This window comes from Triticum aestivum, chromosome 6A (genome assembly GCF_018294505.1).
Source record: "Triticum aestivum cultivar Chinese Spring chromosome 6A, IWGSC CS RefSeq v2.1, whole genome shotgun sequence".
NCBI classification, from domain to species: Eukaryota; Viridiplantae; Streptophyta; class Magnoliopsida; order Poales; family Poaceae; genus Triticum; species Triticum aestivum.
In genome coordinates this window covers 19952052-19972180 of record NC_057809.1, presented here as the reverse complement: position 1 = coordinate 19972180, position 20129 = coordinate 19952052, and the positions used below count along the sequence as shown (strand labels likewise).

The window sequence follows — 20129 nt, the reverse complement described above, 5'->3', positions numbered from 1 at the left end:
TTCATGTTTCCAGATTTGTTCAGAATTTTTTTAAAATATTACTGTTTGAAAAAATTGTTCCGAAATTCAAAATTGTATTTTCACAAACATGTTCCTATTTCAAAATTTCTGAAATTTTTTAAAAAATGTTTAACCCAAATTAATAATTTTGTGATAAGAAAATCAGTGAAGGTGTGTTGGGCATTCCATAAATACGAATTCAAATGTAATATAGCAATTTTTTTGACTGGATTAATTGTATTCTTGTACCCCACAAAATTCAGCTCGATTGTTTGTAAAATAAAATAATTTTCTAAAAAACAAATTCATCTCGATTTATACCAAACAAATAGTACCCTTGAGTAACGGGCTTTGCAGCTCGTGGACTGAAGCCCAATAACGAACGCGTTCAGTCGTTAACCCTAGCTCTAAGCTCTAGGCGTTCCTAAAAAGAGAAGGTAAGCTCTCTCTTTCCTGCAGAAGCGGCTTCGGCGACTCCGGCGGCCGCCGGTGCAAGCCCAGGTTCGTTCGCCTCCCACCCCATCGATCCAACTCCCAACTCCCAAGCTTAGTTTTGCCCCAAGTTTTGCACATCAATAGGGAAGAGTTTTGCAGAGTGGAATATGAACGGTGACTGAGTACGTAGATTGATTTTCTACAGGTCCGCCATCGCCATGTCGTCCTTCACGGGCGTGTCTGTCGCCGACGGCAACAACCAGTCCATCTGCGAGACGTCGGCCGTGGACGCCAGCGGGGACAGCGGGTACCACCTGTTCATGGTCAAGGCCTACTCGCGCATCAAAGACCTCCTGTCCATGGGCGAGTGCGTCGCCTCTGGTTCTTTCACAATAGGAGGCCATGATTGGTTAATCGAGTACTACCCTAACGGCGACAACCCGCACTGCGCCGGCTTCATTTCGCTCTTTCTAACCCTTCTCGACACCGATGTCGATGTTGACGGAGATGTTGAAGAGGCCGTGGAGGCAAAGTTCAGTTTTAGTCTCATCGACCAGGTTGAGAAGCAGATGCCAATGTACGTCCGTGGAACCTGTGAGACCCGCAGCTTCTCCGGCAGCGCGCCAACCTGGGGCAATGGCAGGTTTGTGAGAACAGATACCCTTGAACGGTCAGCGGATCTCAGGTCTGATTGTTTCACTATCCGGTGTGACGTCGTGGTTTGTAACACCAAGGATGATGATGCCGGTGGCACCGAGGCTCTCCCGTCGGACATACACCAACATTTTAGCGCTCTCCTTCAGAATAAGGTGGGTGCCGATGTGACGTTTCAGGTCGGCAGCGAGACCTTCGCCGCACACCGGTGTGTGCTCGCTGCCCGATCCACGGTGTTCATGGCACAGCTCTTTGGCCCCATGAAGGAGGGCACTGCTTCATCCAGCAGTGTCATACATATCAAAGACATGGAAGCAAAGGTGTTCAAGGCTTTGCTTAGCTTCGTCTACACAGACTCATTCCCTGAGATGTACGAGGAGATCATGGAGGAGAATGCAATGTCAGCAGCAGCCGAGGAACAAGGACAAGAAGTGGAAGAGGTGGAGGATGAAACGGGGCTGCAATGGCTGCTAGATTTGCTTGTAGCAGCAGATCGGTACGATCTCCAGCGGCTCAAGTTCATCTGTGAAAAGCAGCTGTCTCAGCGCATAGGTGTGAGCTCGGTGGCATCAGTTCTTGCTCTAGCCGAGCAGCACCACTGCCATGGATTGAAGGTGGCGTGCTTGAAGTTTATACAAGCCCAATCTCCCTCGTGTTTGCAAACAGTAATGGCGACTGATGGTTGGGATCATGTATATACGACATATCCGTCTCTTGTGAACGGGTTCATTGCCAAGCTTATTAAATCGAACCAGAAGTAACACTTACTCTGCATATATATGGTACTCATGTTCCTTAGACCTCAAGTGGCAGTATTCTACATATATGGTATTTCTTGCTTTTGTCTCGTCATGTAAAATTTGCTTATATACTGAATCTGAACAACCCAACATATGGGGAAGCTTTCTCTTCATTGAATGAATGGTTTATAAATTCAGGTGTAAGCATCAACATTTATCTGCACTGCAGCAATGTGCAAGTTTCTCAGCTAGTCTTGTTATCCTCGTATATTTCTCTGAGCGTGCGGTTATGTTGTGGCTTACCTGTCATATAAAACCCTGTTCTAATGGTTGTTAAGAAGAACAAATGTAGATGTTTTTGGAAAGGCATTTTATGAACCTGGATTTAGGGGAAAGAACTCTTCCACTTCTTGTCAAGACTTTAAGAGACACTCTTTTGCATATATGGTATCCTCTAGAGAGATTGTAGTCCATGTGTGTTGGTGCTTTTTATTGTCTCTCATGTAGTTTGCTCGTATGTTGTATCCGAAAAATTCAACATATGTGCAAATTGTCTCTTCGCGGAATGGATGGTCTGTAGATTCAGGTTTGGGAGTAATCATATTAATCTGCATTGCAGCAATGTGCATGTTTTCCCAACTATTCATTTTATCCTCATATATTCTTATGTACATTGTGTTAGATATTGTAGCTTTGTGCCTTCCCAGTCATTGAGTACCCATTTCTAGTGGTTATAAAGAAGAACAAATGTAGATGCTTATGGAAAGGCATTTTAGAACCTGGATTTATGGGAAATAATTAGGAAGACAGGACAGAGGTCACCAAGTATTCCGGTTGCTGAAATCTTGGTCCGATACCTAGGGACCTTTCTGCTGGGTGCTCGCTGTTCTCCTCGGATGGGACACACAGAAAGATTGTTTCCATTCTGGCTTATTTGGAAGCACGGATGATGATTGATTGCTGTCAGTTAGCTATTAGACAATGAGTTGATGACATAACCTGCTTGCTTTGCAATGAGCCTGAAAGTGTTATTTGAATGTGTGATTTATAGGGCTCACTGGTCTGAGTTAGCCATGTCTCTGAATTGTGTATGATTTACACCATGCCGATGCTTGTTCTACGAGCCATTTATTACTCCTGACATGCACCATTGCATTAACATATTTACATGAGCACGACACAAATCACTCATTGCTCCTGGAGAAGAAAAGAAAAGTTTAGAGAGAAGAGAATTATTATTAATTCCAGAGAAATGGAAACAGACGTTGTTGTCTATTACAGTCAGTTTGTAGGAAACCAGAGGTACAAACAAACGTACACAAGTGCCTGCCATCTTATCTGTGCTGCTAGCAACACAACACACCCATTTGATGCCCATTTCGTACTTCAATTGACATTTGATGCCTCTGTTCAAGGCTACACAAACTGCCTCTGTTCTGCCTCTACCCATGCCAAGTAACATGGGTAGTGTTTCAACAACAGGCCCATTATTTCAATGGACATTTATAGTGGTGCAATCATCTTCGTATCTGTGCATGTTGGTGCATGAACATGGGCAGCAAATGTCAGCTTGTTGTGCCACTGTTGGAAGCCACAAAAACTTCCTCTGTTAATGCCAAGTAATCATCAACCAATAATCAAGCAAATCCGCAGCTTAAGAGCTTGTTTGTAGGAAGGCAGGCAAGCAATAATCGGGAACAATGTGACATATATTTTCTCATCTACTATACATACATGCTCATCAGGTTTATTTATTATCAAGGTGCACTGCTTTGCTCGGTGCCAACTCTTCCCCTGTTTTGCAGACCAGTACCCCAAAGTGGACTCCACCCCCAGCACTATCAGAAATGAAGAAGGAATGCTAATTGCTGCTGGAGCAGGGAGCTTGGACCGTGTAACAGATGCACTTCACTGGAAGCTTTGGCGATGCTCCATGCCGTGAATGCAGCTAGTCAGAATGCGGCGCCAACGAGTGATAGTTGAAACTGACTCTATAATGCAGAAGCAAGCTGTCACCTCTGATGCTTATGACCTTTCTCAGTTAGGTGTTGTCTTCAGAGACATCAAGTTTCAGTTTAGAGTTGGTTTCATGAATGTTTGTGTTGAACACTGTCCAAGAATGTGTAATCAAGCTGCGCACGGCACAGTCATGAATGTAGGTACCTATGAAATTTGGCTTGGCCAGTTTCCAATCTTTGTATCAGACTGTGTAGCTGGAGATTTGTCCAGCCAAGCTATCTAATGAAATGCAGTTCTGTGTTCCTTTCACACACACACACACACACACACACACACACACACACACACACACACACACACACACACAAATCTTCCCCTGATTTCCTTGGGTGGAGTCGTCGTTTGGCTGAGATGAGCTTCCGTCTTGCCGTCTTCAGAGCAGGCACGAGCACCTCTCACAACACATACAACACGCACGCAAGACTGCATATAGGAAGAAGTCATCCCCGCGCAGTGAAGAAAAGTGTTGTCGTGCTATAGCAGATGGATCAGTGAGTTAAGCAGAAATCAACGCAGAAGAACCACCAAGATGATAGAAACATAAGACAGGGCGAGATCCAGATACCTAATTAGCAAGTCCACTAGTACTGGAAATAGATGATATCTACACGCCAAACACGCCACGACTCAAATCTTTTTATTTGACAACTGACTACCGACACGATTGAGAGACCTATGGATCGGACGGGAAGGCGACGGGCGGGCAGGGCCGGGCGAGGCATCACCCTAGCCCCCTAGGACTTGCTCTTGCCGGAGGCGGAGGCGGAGGCGCCGGCCCCGGTCCCCTTGTTGGCGACGAGGTCGAGGTCCTCGTCGGTGTAGCCGTCGGCGCCCTCCCAGGTGAACTTGCCGCCGCGGCCGCCCTTCTTGGCGTCGCCGCTCATCCCGGTGCCCGACTTGCGGTCGCTGCGCTCCTGCGCCGCCTTGCGCTCCCGGCCGCCCTTCTTCCCGCCGTCCATCGCCGGCCCTGCAACAACAAGGTCAAGATCTAGCCACCTAGCAACGAGAGAAACGGATGCGATGCGCTTCGATTTGCTTCCTTGGTGGGCTTATTTATGGGGGATGAGATCGGGAACCGGGGGCCGGCTGGGTGCTGCTGTTTGGCGACGTGCGTTGGATTGGATGGATGAATCTGCTGGCTGCGGGGCCGGCACGGTCGCGCGGCGGTTGGGATAAGATCGGCGTGAGTCAGCCGGAGGATACTCCGCCTGTCGCGATCACGTGGGAAGAGGACACGCACGCACACAGGACGGATCCCAACTGAAAATCTTGAGCTGCAGGCTTTGGCACATGGATGCATTGCCGGGTCACTTGCCATATCGCCATCCCAAAGTATCTAAACAATACAGTTTTGTTAAAGCACATCTAGATGTGCCATAAATATTGCGCATCTAAGTCTTATATCATTGATCTTACGTTGAAATTCGTGTGGATATTTTCTTTTTCTTTTTTCTTTTCCTCTTCATACTTGATTCACTCACTTAGATGTGCAATAAGTAGGGCACATCTAGATGTGCCCTAGACATTCCCTAAACAATACTACTACCACATTTCGGTTCAAATAAAATAAAATACTACTACCACATTTGAATGCGTTTCAACATATTCTAACTAAAAGACACAAAAACTTGGTGTGCCTTAGCGCGGGATCCAGCATATTAATTTTTCATATTTAATTGTTTTTGCAAAACAAAAATCATATTTAATTGACTCACCGTTCACTCTAGTATAAGCCCACAAGTATTCCTAGACGGTTTCTTTCTTTTGTAGTTCACTTTCTCTCTTTTTTTTCCTTCCTTTTTTCTCTCTTTATTTTTAAAAAACGTGTGAACTTTTTTCAACGTAGAATTTTGGAAAAACTTCCAGATTTTTTCCAACTTCACGAACTTGAATTTCATACTTAATTCAAAGGTTTGTGAACTTTTTTCAATGTAGAATTTGGGAAAAACTTCCAGAATTTTTTCAACTTCATGAACTCGAATTTCATACTTCTTTTTTTGCGGGTGAACTTTGTATTACTCAAGTGGTAAAGCCACGGTCCGTATTACAAAGATCAATTACCTCTAACAAGCCAGAGTTAAGCCAAACGATGGTTCTACTCTCAGTTCTAGCAAATTTTGCCGAATAATCACTAACATTATTTTGGCTACGATGAACATGAGGAAAAATAGTTGTACGGAGATTGCTAAGAAGCTTGATTTCCTCCACCAGCGAGGTAAAGACTGATCTATCAATGGCCACATCATTTATCATCCTTACAGCTTGCAAAGAGTCCATCTCCACATGTACAGGAAGATTCGTCCTTTGGTTTGCAATTGCAAAAAGTTCAACTTGAATTTCATACTTAATTCAAAAGTTTGTGAACTCTTTCAATGTTCATGAATTTTCTAAAAATAATACATACTTTTCTCGATTTTCTCAAAAATATTTCAAATCTATGAATTTTTTAAAATTTTGAGAACTTTATTTTCAATTTTGTGAACCTTTTCTCCCTTGTTTTGTACTTGGTATGTAAAGTAATATAAGACATTTTACATCAATAAAGTAGTCATCTGAAAGGTCTGCACCCGGTCAAAAAAATTCATAAAAAATTCCAAAAAAACATTTGCATGCTAAAAAAATTATGGCGTGAGGTACGCTCCAATTTTCATATTATTTGGACATCTGAGTAGCTCTCAATAAAAAAGACAAATCCGGTCAGAACAATGCATGAACAGTAAACTTTTTTTACAGACCCTGAATTTATCTTTTTTGCCAAGAGCTGCTCAGATGTCCAAATGATATATAAATTGGAGCGGACCTCACATATCAAATTATTTACCATACAATGTTTTTTGGAACTTTTTGAATTTTTCTAGTACTTGTTTTGATTTGTTTTTTTAGCGCGGGTGCAGATGAGCCTGGGCTTAGAAGTGGATTTTCGTATGAAAGGTCTTATATTACTTTATAGAGGGGGTACATTAATAAAAAATCAAATTTCAGAATTTTTATTTCGATAGTCAAAGGTAAAGTGGTCGCCGGTCAATTGAAAAAAAACAAAGAAAAAAGTTCACATTGCGAGGGTGAACAGTAGATGGGCCTGCGCAGCACTGGGGGCGTGAGCGCCAGATCGGTAGCGCTGCATAGGAGCTCTCATTTGTACGTACATGCGGCTAGCCATAAAATCTTGCTTCTCAAAATCTAAATTAAATCTGAATCTGTTTCTATTGCTGAATGATGTAATTTAAAATTTCTAATTAGTTATCCCTAAAGAAAGTTACTAATAAATAGAGAATGTTGCAAAAATACAAAGGTAAACATGGTTTCATGCACACCCACATGAATAGTAAAATATGAAAAAAAAAACCCTATACAGATAAGAAAAACATGAAATTTTGGGGTATCGAAATTGACCAACCATTCTAGTTTCGTGAAAGAATGACACCCGTGGTACTCTTAGTTAAGACAATAGCACCGAGATCTTACGATTCATTCAAACATTGTTCTTTTGTCTAGGATACCACGTATGTCATTTCTTTGTGAAAGTTCACACATGCGTATATGTATGTATGTATGTTTAAAAAATACTGAAGTTTATTGTTTTTGAATTTTAGTATTCATAAAGGGTCCCGTGGAACCATGTTCAAAAGTCCGTGTGATACATATGAGAAGAGCCCTTTTTCATCAAAGTGCCATGCAATAAAATCATCATACTGCTCACATATGGCAATAGCCAAGACTAGCGGCATCATTGGGAGTAAAGGGCTGACAGAGGCAAACTTGTACAAAGCAGTGAGCCACATTTTTCAATTAAGCTGACAGAGGCGAACTTGTCAATTATTAGTTACGAAGAAATATAAAATTTTGTACATCCCCAGAAAACACATTGTTACTCGACTCTTTCTTCATGAACTATTCATTAGCTAAGTTCTTGCCTCTAAATTGAATCAGTAAATTATCAATTGTAAAGGTATGCAGGACAAGTAGGTGTAAAGAAATTTAAAGCATTGGTCATGAACTACTATCAAGCAGCAACAACCATTTCTAAATACTCCCTCCGTTCCTTAATATAGGGTGTATAGTTTTTAGCACAGAAATTAAAGAACGCATGTGGAGGGAAAGTTTCACAAACTTTGGGCGAGAATACACCTGACTAATTGACATGAGAAAATCGAGGAGCTTTCCTAATATAAGGAAAAGTAATCAAATCCCTAAAAACATGATCCAGACGAGTGATGCATCGCAATACACCTTATATTTTGGATTTTTTTCTCAAAAATCTATACACCTTATATCAAGGAACGGAGGGAGTACTAATCTTGGTTGCAGTTCCTTCTCACCAAAATTCTGACCGTGTCAAGTCATGAAGTCTTTATTCGACTCGTGGTATTTCCTTGGACTATTCACTGCATATGCTATTACAGAACATATATTTCCTTGGAGTACTACTCACTGCATATGCTATTACAGAACATAGATGGTACCCTAATTAAACTATTGCATGAAGCATATACAATTCCTGCTTTCTCCTACTATTCCCCTGTATCAACTAAGAACACACATTTTTTTCAGTGACAAAGATATATTCACCTCAACTGTGATCAAAGTCTACACAACAGATGAGTAGTAATGTGCCTCCAACTCCTTAACGGCTGTTGCTGCCTCCTGCCCAATCCTCTGCAGTATTCTATCTGTCCCCCTCTGCCTGCTGATTGAGCACCTCAATCCTCCTATATCAACATTCTCACTCAAAGAAGCAAGCCCAGAAAAGATGGCTGTCCTCTTAAGTTCCGACACCAGTTTCAACAGAGAGTCTGCTGAATGTACCTGGAAACATAAACATCATTTGACAACCAAACAAGACAAAGCCCAGAATAGTTAATACAGTACTAGATTTGATGGTATTCTAAAATTAGCCCAAAACACAGTAGGTTGCAGTATACTCCCTTCGTTCCGAATTACTTGTCGCAGGTATGGATGTATCTAGATGTATTTTAGTTCTAGATACATTCATTTCTGCGACGAGTAATTTAGAACGGAGGGAGTACAACATCGACATCAGATCAGCTGCTATATAGTCTCCGTAGAGAAAGAAAAAGTGTTTCAACTTGTTCAAGTCACAACACTAATTATGGCAACCAACCTAAGGCAGTCCTCGCTTCTTCTCATCTCCACTGAGGAGTACTACTTACCAACCGTGTGTATGGGAAATTGGGTTTTTTTAAAGTCCAAGACCATGAAATCCATCTACCAGTGCTGGGGTGCGGGTGCTTAGAGTTTAAAATTATATTCCTGAAATCTTACTCTGCCCATCTAGACTTAGTTCCTCAGTACAGCTTACGTGTACCAAACTGATCTTTGTTTTGATCATATCCTTATTGAATCTAGCAGCCACATTTCAGTGTAGGTGTAATGGTGTATCATATTCGTACACTTCATACTTATGAGATACAATCTTTCGGACTTTTGTGCTAGAGGATTGCAGGATGCAATGCAATGAGGGCGGAGAGGTTGGCGACGAGGCTGCCGACGTCAGCATCGGCCTTCTGGAGGAGCGCCCTCTGATTCTGCGCCGCGGCCGTCGCCGTCGCACCGCCGCCTGGGTTGCTCATCGCGGGTGGTTGGACGGGGGGCTGTGGCTGCGAGGGCGGCGGCGCGTTCACGCTCGCGGGGCAGTGGAGGCATGCTCGGCCCGGAATGGGGCGCCCAAGGCCCAACGCGTGCTGGGCCTTGAGGGTAGTGGATGCAGGTCTTGAGATCTCGGTGGTCTGGGCCGTAAGCCCGCACCTCTTTTTCTCGCTCTCCGCCACGGCTCGCGTCCATCTTTCTCCCATCCCCTTCCTCCCTCGACCACCGCCGGCCGCCGCTCCTCATACACGGCCGTCGTCGTCCCGCCCTTAACGACCCGCCGCGTGCCGTCGTATACCCCAGCCGCATGCGTCCACTCTCCCCGTCAATCCTGTCCACTTGTTGTTTGACCCCGCCTACACGCGCGGGAGCCGGACGCCCTCCGCGGAGACGGCATCCCTTTCCTGCGCACCCGGTCGACGCGTGTGGAGCTCATCGGCGGGGTTGCCGTTCACGACGGCGGAGGTGTTCTACAACAGTCATCAAGGCGACGGTTGCCGTCCGTTCCTGCCGGCGGCGAGGCTCGCCGTGGAAGGGTTAAGAAAACAACGTGTCACCTGATGATAGGAGGATGCGGTCAACTGGTGTGGAGGCTGCAATTACAATCCTCTGCAGTTTATCGCTGCAAGGTAATTATTAACAACTTACAAGTTACAACTACTACTGTGTACTGTATATTTTACAGCATGTGATTACGGACGGAGAACGTAGCCGATATAGTATCTTTATAATGACGAGACCAAGTTAATCGCAGCATTAGTTCAGTGGAACCGATATAGTATCTCTCTCTCTCTCTCTCTGTTAGTTTCAGAGCTGGATGGCCTCTATCGACACCATGCTGCATACATAGTATTTTGATTTCATCTTAATTAACTTTGTTCTGCCTCCTTTTTGTTCCTAATTTCTTGTCGCGTGTGCTAGACTGCTAGTATAGTAGCCCAAAAGGACAACTAGTCCAGATCAAATCGGGCTAGCTATATAAGAATCTGTTATTGTCGCTGAATGGTGCGCACTTTCAAACTGCTAACTTCTTACCGTTAAAAAAAATCATGTTAATCACACATGAATATTGCCAGTCTCAACTGTAGATCTATGATCTTTGTATTTCATATTCTCGTCATCAAATCGTCAACTTGATTGATCTGTATTATGCTAACTATTTAAAATCAAACAAACTGTTCACGAGTTGGTGACTTGTATCCTCAAGCTATTACGATTCAAACAAGCGAAATAGCAAAATATTTGTCGTTTATAATACTTGAGTAATTCACTAGCTAATGTGGAGATGCACACATATGCGTGATCATCCTTTCTCCATTATGTTTTCATGGTTACTTATGGAATGGGGTATATGATGGACTTAAAGCAATGTTATATATGTTGCTCTTGTTTTGAAGGTGCTGCACCGTGGTGTTGATTGTGAATGGATAGCGACATTAGCATCAGACACAAAGTTGACCTGGAGCGCATGCTGCTAGATGGAAGTACAGAACCAACACGCGTGGCGTTATCACTTTTAGAAGACATTACAAACGGTTTCTCTGATGATCAGGAAATTGGTAGCTTATAAGGTGTGAATTATTTCTACCAAGCTTTCTCATTCCTGACCAACTCGCAGTGATCTAAAAGATGAACAACATGTGCACATCACAATTACACCACCACACGTGTGCAGGCAACTAATGCATGTTGTGACTAGGCAATGGTGGGAAAAGGGATGGTCGCTGTTAAGAAGCTGTCCAAAACATTTGGTGTGCATGAGAATAAATTCTATAAAGAGGTTGAGTGCCTAATGAAGGTCAAGCACAAAAACATAGTGCGTTTCCTGGGATATTGTTCCGACACGCAAGGGAGAGCTGCAAATTGCGAAGGGAAATTTGTCATGGCAGAGCTGCGAAATTGGTTGCTATGTTTTGAGTATGTAGCGAACGGAAGCCTCGATAAGTATGTTTCTGGTAATGATCGTAATGTCTATTCCTATATTTATTTTCTTAGCAAATGTGATTACAGTCCCAGAGTCCAACGCAAAGCAATACATCTATTTGAAATGAGAAATTTCAAAGTGCTCTTGAACTATTTTTAACCATCTATTCCTTTTGATCCAACGGCTTGTCAAAGATTGTGATGTTGTATTTACTTGACGTCAGTATATTGCATGGCTCCCAGTTATATTCATACGTAAAATATTTTTTTATTCATTTCCATATTCAGTAAACATCGGGGAATTACGAGCATAATTGGTTTGCTACCAACATATGGCATTGCCAATATTTGGCAAGCCAACATTTGGCAAAATCAGAAGTTGCCAACGTTTGGCAACTTTTTCTGAGATTGGCAATGAAAATTGGCAAGCAACCAATCTCTAGCCAATATTTGGCAATTGCCAAAATTTGGCATGCCAATTTTTGGCATCAAACTAATTATGCTCTACATCTGGTAGGACAATTATCTGTTGGTATTCACTCTGTTTTCATTCTTATTATAGACTAGAATTCACTAGAAAAATACCCTGCTCTACCAGGTTACTTGCACGAGCATAAATTTGGCTCCATCTATTTCAACAACAAACGGCTTAATGAGTTTTATTCACTATTCCTGGCTCCTTAAGAATAAGTTAGAACATCTTAAAAGAAAACTCATTCAAAATTCTTTGCATGATTAGGAATTTGTAGATTTACATTACATTAGCAACATCTAATGGGCGAAATATGAAAACCTTTCCTCTGCAGATGCATCTCATGGACTTGAATGGAGGGAGCGCTACGATATTATCAAGGGAATATGTGAGGGCTTACTTCATCTTCATGAGGAACGCATTCTCCACTTAGACCTGAAGCCTGGTAATATATTGGTAGATGATCACATGGTACCCAAAATTGCTGATTTTGGTCTATCAAGGTGCCTTGATAAAGAGAGAACCCGGGCTTCTACTTTAAACCCATGTGGATCAATGTAAGCCAGTCTGTTGAAAGGCCTTTTTGTTTGGCATGAATTTATATTTGAGTGCACATTCATTGACTATGATCTAAAAAACATTCTTGTAGGGGATATTTGGCACCAGAATCTTTCGGAAGGAAATTCACATTCGCGTCGGACATATACGGTCTTGGCGTTATCATCCTGGAAATACTGACCGGAGAGAAGGGGTATCCAGAACATGAGGATGTAAGAACCAATTAAGGGCCAGTTCTTTTCGGCGATTCTCCCAGAATCACCCCCTCCCCAGCTTCTTCCAGAATCGCCACTCCATATTTTTTTTTACAATCATGTCTAGTTAAGATCTAATTAGCTAGGATTGTAAAAAACATATGGAGTGGTGATTCTGGGAGAAGCTGGGGAGGGGGGCGATTCTCCCAAAAGAACTGGCCTTAAGTGTTGGGTCCATGTTGAAGTATTCAAATAACTATATATCTTATTGAAAATGCCTAATGGAGGCTAGGCTCCAGGGAGCCTGGTATTAAAATACCGTATTTGTACATCACAAAAAATAGACAAAATTGTGAATACACCTACACATTTATACTATGTATGCGAAATTTTATAACAATATACTTTCACACGTGGTGTAAAAAAAAAGACAACTATGTATTCAAAATGGGCTGACTTTTTTTGTTGGGCCACAATTTTGTTTCTTCCGTGTAGCTTACAAATCACAATATTTTCAAATAAAAATTCACAGATCCGTAATGAACACATACAAGTTTTCACAGAAATATTTTCGATTTTTTTAACTTTTAAATATGATTTTCGTTTTTTTTACTACTGGGCTTCCTGGAGCTTGTCAGCCAAAATCTGCACTCTATATCTTATACTCTAGTTTACCTTACATAAATTGTAAAGTAAATCTCTCCAAAAGAAAAACAGAAATTGTAAAAATTTCGTCTCGGACATGCATGGTTTAGTCTAAAACATCATCTATTTTGTGGCACCCCCACCTTTAGTACCACATTGCCTGTTTAATCGACAAAAAATAAACTTGCATATAAGCCTCTTTGTCCTAAGATGTAGCACTAAAATAGCATTTGTAGCACCCCGCTTACACTTTTGTCCTTGCCAGTCCACCTAAAAGATCGAACTTCATAAGGAAATCTGGAAAAAACGGCCGCACGTGTGGCTCCCTTAGGCCTGACGTGGTCTTAAAGTAGGCTACAACTTTTTTTAATTGTGCTAGCCCATTCTTGAACTCAAGACCTTTTTACATGGATATCATTTGTGTTTCATACCAACTAGCTTACTCAGGTCAATCTAAAGTGGACACATGTGAGAAATGCACTTACGTACTCTTCAGCAAATACAATGTCCAACTAACAGCATAGCTCAATTTATAATAATGGCTATATTTTTTTCCATTAGAATTTTGAACATGTCTCTTTTCATAGATCACTTGTCGTCATAGTTTATTTCTATGTCTAAGTCACAATTGCAATTTTGTAGGTGGTTAAGACTTGGATGAATAGGTTGGAGGGATCAGATCAATCGGAGGCACACTTGGAGCAAGTTAGAGTATGCATCAAGATAGGCATGGAATGCATTGACTCGGACCCAAAGAAGAGACCAGTTGCACGGCATATAAATGATAGGCTTGATAAAATGGCAAGTACCATGGAAACTGGCATCAGTAGTTCATCATTTGAACAAGTTAGTTTCCTAAAGGAAGTTGCAAAGCTTTCATCTGAGTACCTTGGAAAGGACATCAAGGAACATGCTGAAACAGAAGAACTTGCAAAATATGTGTTGGGGCACCTAAAGAAGATCATTAGCAGCAAATTCGAGAAAAAGCTCTAGGTGATCAATGGTCATTATGGGGAGCGCAAGATACAAATCAAAATGTCATCCCACAAGGTGCGAGCATTTCTAGCTTTTGCTCTGGTTTTCTCCACAAGTTGTACAATATGGACATCTTCAACACAAATGCACACTTGAATTATGTAAGGGACAGTGGGCTTACGTTGCAGAGAGCAAAACAACTGAGACCTTTCAAAAGGGATGAGCTCGAGCCATTTTTAAAGGATTTTTATTTCATTGGAAGAGGTGGCTTTGGAGAAGTTTACATGGGACTTGTTAATGATGTACGAGTCGTAGTAAGGAAGCTGATTAGTGGTACTATGTCGGAGAATGGGGAGCCATTTCCAAAAGAAGTCCGCAACCAATGTGAACTTATTCACAGAAACATCATTAGGCTCACAGGTTATTGCTTTGAAGTTGACACGCCAGCGCTAGTCTATGAGTATCCCTCCAGAGGTAGCATCCATGACATTCTTCACAGCAACAGGGTGCCTCTCAACTTGGATTTGCGTTTAAGTATAGCTGCAGAATCATCAAGCGCTCTAGCTTACATGCATTCATTTGGCATGTGTAAAATCTTATTTGGTAGTTTTAAACCATCTTATATACTCTTGGATGACAACTTTATGGCTAAGGTCTCATACTTTGGCATGTCAAGCATGGCTGCGGGACACAACGGAACAATCGATGGTGAAATGGTTTATATGGATCCAGCATATGTACAAACAGGCCTGCTAATCGGAAAAAGTGATGTCTACAGCTTTGGAGTTACCACCTTGGAGCTTGTTACTAGGAGGAAGGCCACACATTCTGACAATAACAGCTTGGTGAGGAATTTCCTTGAGAATCACAAGATGGGGAGGAAATCAACTGAGTTGTTTGATGAGGAAATTGTAGTGTCAAAAAATCCGGAGTTTATTGAGATTCTTGCAAAAATTGCTGTGGAGTGTATTAACCTCTATCCGGACGAAAGACCGACAATGGAAGATGTTGCAGACCGTCTTTCCGCACTGAATGATTACCGTAGACAAGGTGTGAGCTTGCATTCTTTATAGCTACTATATCGGGATGTTGGTTCAGTTTTCTGGTGTTTAACCCTTTCTTAGTTACCTGCTCTGATCTGTGGATCCATCTATTGCTGCTCTGATCTGGTGTTTAACCCTTTCTTAATTATTGTTTTTGCACTGTGTACTGTTGACTGTTGAGCCTATTCATAGGGGGTTAACGCTGGTGCTGTTCACATAACGTTGCCACCATTTGTATGGGTTTGTGTGGTGATACAAACGCTTCGTCAATATACCAAACAGCAAACGTAGCTCAAAGCTACTCCAGTTCATAGTTTGTGTGAACTATTATTCTCTGGTTCATAGTTTCTTCCCCCTCTGTTGTAAAATGCTTTGCAGCTAGTGCTTCTCTGAACCATTCTTCAGTTCATGGTTCAGCATAAGCAGCTAGTGCTTCTCTAAACTTTGCGGCGGCGGCTGCATCAGTCCGTCGCAGAAGCATCCATGCATACATGCGCTAACAGTGACCGTCACAGGCAAATGAGTCGCCTCGTCTCATCATCAGTTTCATTGTTCGAGTGGCATGTTGTTATGACCGGCTTGGTCTATTCTAGGAAGAGGCCCACCGGGCATTAGTATTAGGGGTTTGACCCACAAGTTATCTTAAGCAAGTTATCTTAGAAAAGTTATCTTAGCCTAAAGTTATAAATACTCATGTAAGACATCGTTTTGAGGCAAGCAATAAAGACTATTATTATCTTTTGTTGCCCGGCTCCTAGAGGAGCCGGAAACCCTAGCCGCCGCAGCCAAGCCGCCGCCGCCCTTAACCCTAGCCGCGACGGCGCCCTGCCACCGGCGCGTCCGTTCCTCGCCGCGTCCACTCCCTCCTTGCCCCTACAACATACGCAGTAGAGCCGGTAGGAACCCTAGTCCTACCAATTTGGTATCCAGAGACACCAGGCCGATCATGTCACAATCTTCATCACCGCCGCCGCTACCATCCACCTCCACCCTGCTCTCGCTGCCGCCGGCCACTTCCACCGCGATGGCGGAGATCGCATCCGGCACCACCATCACCACCGCGCCCATCACCATCACGGCGGACCCGCCTCCGCTCCTCTCGCCCGAGGAGGTGTCGGGCACCCTGCGGGAGCTTGTCCAGGCGGTTAGGGGTATTACCCTCTACCTCGCCGGGAACCAGCCCCGCCACCGAGCGCCGGCACCACCGCCTACGAGCCGCCGCCGCTACAATGGCCCGCCCCGGCCTTCCAGGCGCCCTACGGAGGGGCGTCCCAGCCGCCGCTGCTGCTGCCGCACTACTCGGCTGCGGGACAGCCGTGGCCAGCATGGCCGGCCTCCACCACGCCGCTGGGGGCCCGACCCAGCAGCTTCTTCCGGCGCCACCGTCGGCCCCCACGCCGCAGGTGCCGGTGCAGCAGCTCCACCAGGCGCCGCCGCCATCGACAGTGCCACCACCCGCGCCTAGGGCTACGGGTCGGCCCTTGCACCAGGTGCAGTTTCCACTGTCACCATCGCCGATCCCCGCTTGGGCGACCGGCTTGTCTCCGGGCCCGGTCTAATCCACGGCGCCGGAACACCCGACGCCCTCCCTGCGGTTTGATCACCCCTCCAGCTCGGCGAACTACGCCCCGGCGCTTCCCGACCCAGCATACGCGCCGGCGGCGACTGCGGCCGCCCCCGGGCACGGCGGGCCGACACCCCCTCGCTTTGCCAAACTGGACTTCGCCACCTACGAGGGCACGGAGGACCCCTTCAACTGGCTCAACCAGTGCGAGCAGTTCTTTCGAGGGCAGCGGACGCTCGCTTCGGATCGTACCTGGCTCGCGTCCTATCATCTTCGAGGCGCAACGCAGACCTGGTACTACGCCCTCGAGCAGGACGAGGGCGGCATGCCACCTTGGGAGCGCTTCCGGGAGCTCTGTCTCCTCCGTTTTGGGCCTCCTATCCGCGGGAGCCGACTGGCGGCCCTCGGCCATTTACCATTCACATCTACGGTGCAGGACTACGCCGACCGCTTCCAGGCCCTGGCGTGCCACGCGCCGGGCGTCTCCGCGACCCAGCGCGCCGAGCTCTTTGTGGGCGGTCTGCCGGACCATATCCGCGTGGACGTCGAGCTCTGGGATCCCCCCGACCTCCAGACGGCCATGTACTACGCCCAGGCCTTCGAGCAGCGGGCCCAGGCACTGCAGCAGCCACTCAGACGGAGCGGCCGCCAGCCCAGTCGGCCAGCACCGACTTCCTCAGCCCCGGGTCGGCCTCTCCCAGCCGCGACGGCCACACCCCCGGCCGCCACACGGCCCTTCCGTCGGCTGTCACCGGCCGAGCAGTAGGAGCATCGCCGTCAGGGTCTCTGCTTCAACTGCGATGAGCCCTACACGCCGACCCATGTCTGCCCCCGCCTCTTTTATTTAGAGACGGTCGACTACACCGAGGAGGACGACTCGCCCGACCCGTTACATCCGCTTGCGGCGCCCGAGGACGCGGCCGCGGATTCCGCAGCGACGGCGTGCGTCGTCTCCCTTCACGCCCTGGCCGGCATCCGGGGCGAGCGGACCATGCTGCTGCCCGTGACGATCCATGGCGAGCGACTGGTGGCCCTGCTGATTACAGGCTCCACACACAACTTTCTGCCCGAGTCGACCATGCGTCGGCTAGCCCTCCCGACGACGGGCGGGGAGCGCCTGCGGATCACAGTGGCGAACGGCGATCGCCTCCGGTGCCATGGGCTAGCCCGCGACGTTCCCATCTCCATCGGCGGCGAACACTTTTCCATCACCTGTGCAGGGATTGATCTGGGCTGTTTCGACTTCATCCTCGGGGTGGACTTTCTCCGGACCCTCGGCCCCATCCTGTGGGATTTCGACGCGCTCACGGTGACATTCTGGCGGCAGGGCCGCCGCATCCGGTGGGAGGGCATTGGGGGCGCCGCGCCTGCCGTGCCACACCTCCAGTTGGCTATAGAGTCCTCGGAGGCCGAGCACCCCCTGCTGGATTCTCTTCTGCAGCAGCACGGCGACCTCTTCGACGATCCGCAGGGTCTTCCGCCTGCCCGGGTGTACGACCATCATATTCACCTCGTACCAGGCTCCACTCCGGTGGCGGTGCGGCCCTACCGCTACCCCCAGCTGCAGAAGGATGAGTTGGAGCGCCAGTGTGCCCTGATACTCGCCGCAAGCATCATCCGGATCTCCATGTCGCCCTTCACGGCGCCGGTGCTTCTCGTCCGTAAGTCAGACGGCACATGGCGCTTCTGCATCGACTACCGTGCCCTCAACGCACTCACGCTCAAGGACAAGTTCCCTATACCGGTGGTCGACGAGCTCTTGGATGAGCTCCATGGGGCACGCTTCTTCACCAAGCTCGATCTCCGGTCGGGCTATCATCAGGTGCGCATGCATCCAGACGACATCGCCAAGACGGCGTTTCGCACCCACCATGGCCACTTCGAGTTCTTGGTGATGCCTTTCGGCGTCGCCAACGCCCCGGCGACGTTCCAGGACCTGATGAACGACGTCCTTCGACCCTACTTACGGCGGTTTGTGCTTGTTTTCTTTGATGACATTCTTATCTACAGCGCCACCTGGGCCGAACATCTCCAGCACGTCGCCATCGTCTTCAACGAGCTTCGGGCGCACCACCTCCACCTTAAGTGCTCGAAGTGCTCGTTCGGGACGCCTACCGTCGCCTACATCGGCCATGTCATCTCGACCGACGGGGTGGCTATGGACGCCGATAAGGTGGCGGCCATCTCCGCCTGGCCGACGCCTCACTCGCCGCGGGCTCTCCGCGGGTTCCTCGGACTCGCCGGCTACTACCGAAAATTTATCTGGGAGTTCGGACTCATCGCGGCGCCCCTCACGCGGTTGCTTCGCCGCGACGCCTTCGCCTGGGACGACGAGGCGACGACGGCGTTCGAGGCCCTTAAGGGGGCCCTCACGACGGGCCCCGTCCTCCAGATGCCCGACTTCGACCGCCCGTTCGTGGTGGACTGTGACGCCTCGGGCGCCAGGTTCGGCGCCGTACTTCATCAGGGCGATGGGCCCCTCGCTTTCTTTAGCCGGCCTTTCGCTCCGCGCCATCTTAAGTTGGCAGCTTACGAGCGGGAGCTCATTGGCCTCGTCCAGGCCGTGCGTCATTGGCGGCCATACTTGTGGGGGCGGACCTTCCACATTCGCACGGACCACTATAGCCTGAAGTTCTTGCTGGATCAACGGTTGTCGACCGTTCCGCAGCACCAGTGGATCAGCAAGCTCTTCGGCTTTGACTTCTCCGTCGAGTATCGGCCGGGCCGTCTTAACACCGTGGCTGACGCACTGTCCCGTCGCGATTCCGACCTCGCGCCACCCGCCGACGCGTCCGCCGAGACGGCCCTGTGCATCCGCTCCGGGCCATCGTTCGGTCTCTTCACTGACATTCGACGCGCCACTGCGACGGCAGATGACGCCACACTTCTTCAGCAGCAGTTCGCGGCCGGCGACTTGGAGGAGCCCTGGCGCTTCTCTGACGGACTGCTCCTCCATGGGCGCCGGATCTTTGTTCCGGCGCATGATGATCTCCGTCACCAGGTGTTGCAGCTCGCCCACTCGGTGGGCCATGAGGGTGTGCAGAAAACCCTCCATCGTCTTCGCGCCGACTTCTACATCCCTGGCGATCGTGCCCTGGTCCGCGACTGGGTTCGGTCTTGTCGGACTTGCCAGCGCAACAAGACAGAGACCCTGAGGCCGGCGGGGCTCCTTCAGCCCTTGGAGGTGCCGTCTCAGGTTTCGGCGGATATCTCCTTGGACTTCATCGAGGGCCTTCCCAAGGTGGGGGGCAAGTCAGTCATCCTCACGGTGGTCGATCGCTTCTCTAAGTACGCCCACTT

The 20129-nt window shown here is 47.0% G+C and overlaps 2 protein-coding genes and 1 pseudogene across 2 annotated transcripts; 2 read left to right on the top strand and 1 right to left on the bottom strand.

Moving 5' to 3' along the window:
- Positions 1 to 653: 653 nt before the first annotated feature.
- On the top strand, positions 654 to 1884 carry LOC123131729 (BTB/POZ and MATH domain-containing protein 1-like). Its single transcript, XM_044551405.1, has one exon. The coding sequence runs from the start codon at positions 654 to 656 to the stop codon at positions 1848 to 1850; it is 1197 nt and encodes a 398-aa protein (XP_044407340.1). The 3' UTR covers positions 1851 to 1884.
- A 2473-nt stretch (positions 1885 to 4357) lies between these two features.
- Positions 4358 to 4973, bottom strand: LOC123131730 (uncharacterized). Its single transcript, XM_044551406.1, has one exon. The coding sequence runs from the start codon at positions 4805 to 4807 to the stop codon at positions 4583 to 4585; it is 225 nt and encodes a 74-aa protein (XP_044407341.1). The 5' UTR covers positions 4808 to 4973; the 3' UTR covers positions 4358 to 4582.
- Positions 4974 to 10878: 5905 nt separating this feature from the next.
- LOC123129328 (U-box domain-containing protein 70-like) lies at positions 10879 to 15295 on the top strand (annotated as a pseudogene).
- The last annotated feature ends 4834 nt before the right edge of the window (positions 15296 to 20129 follow it).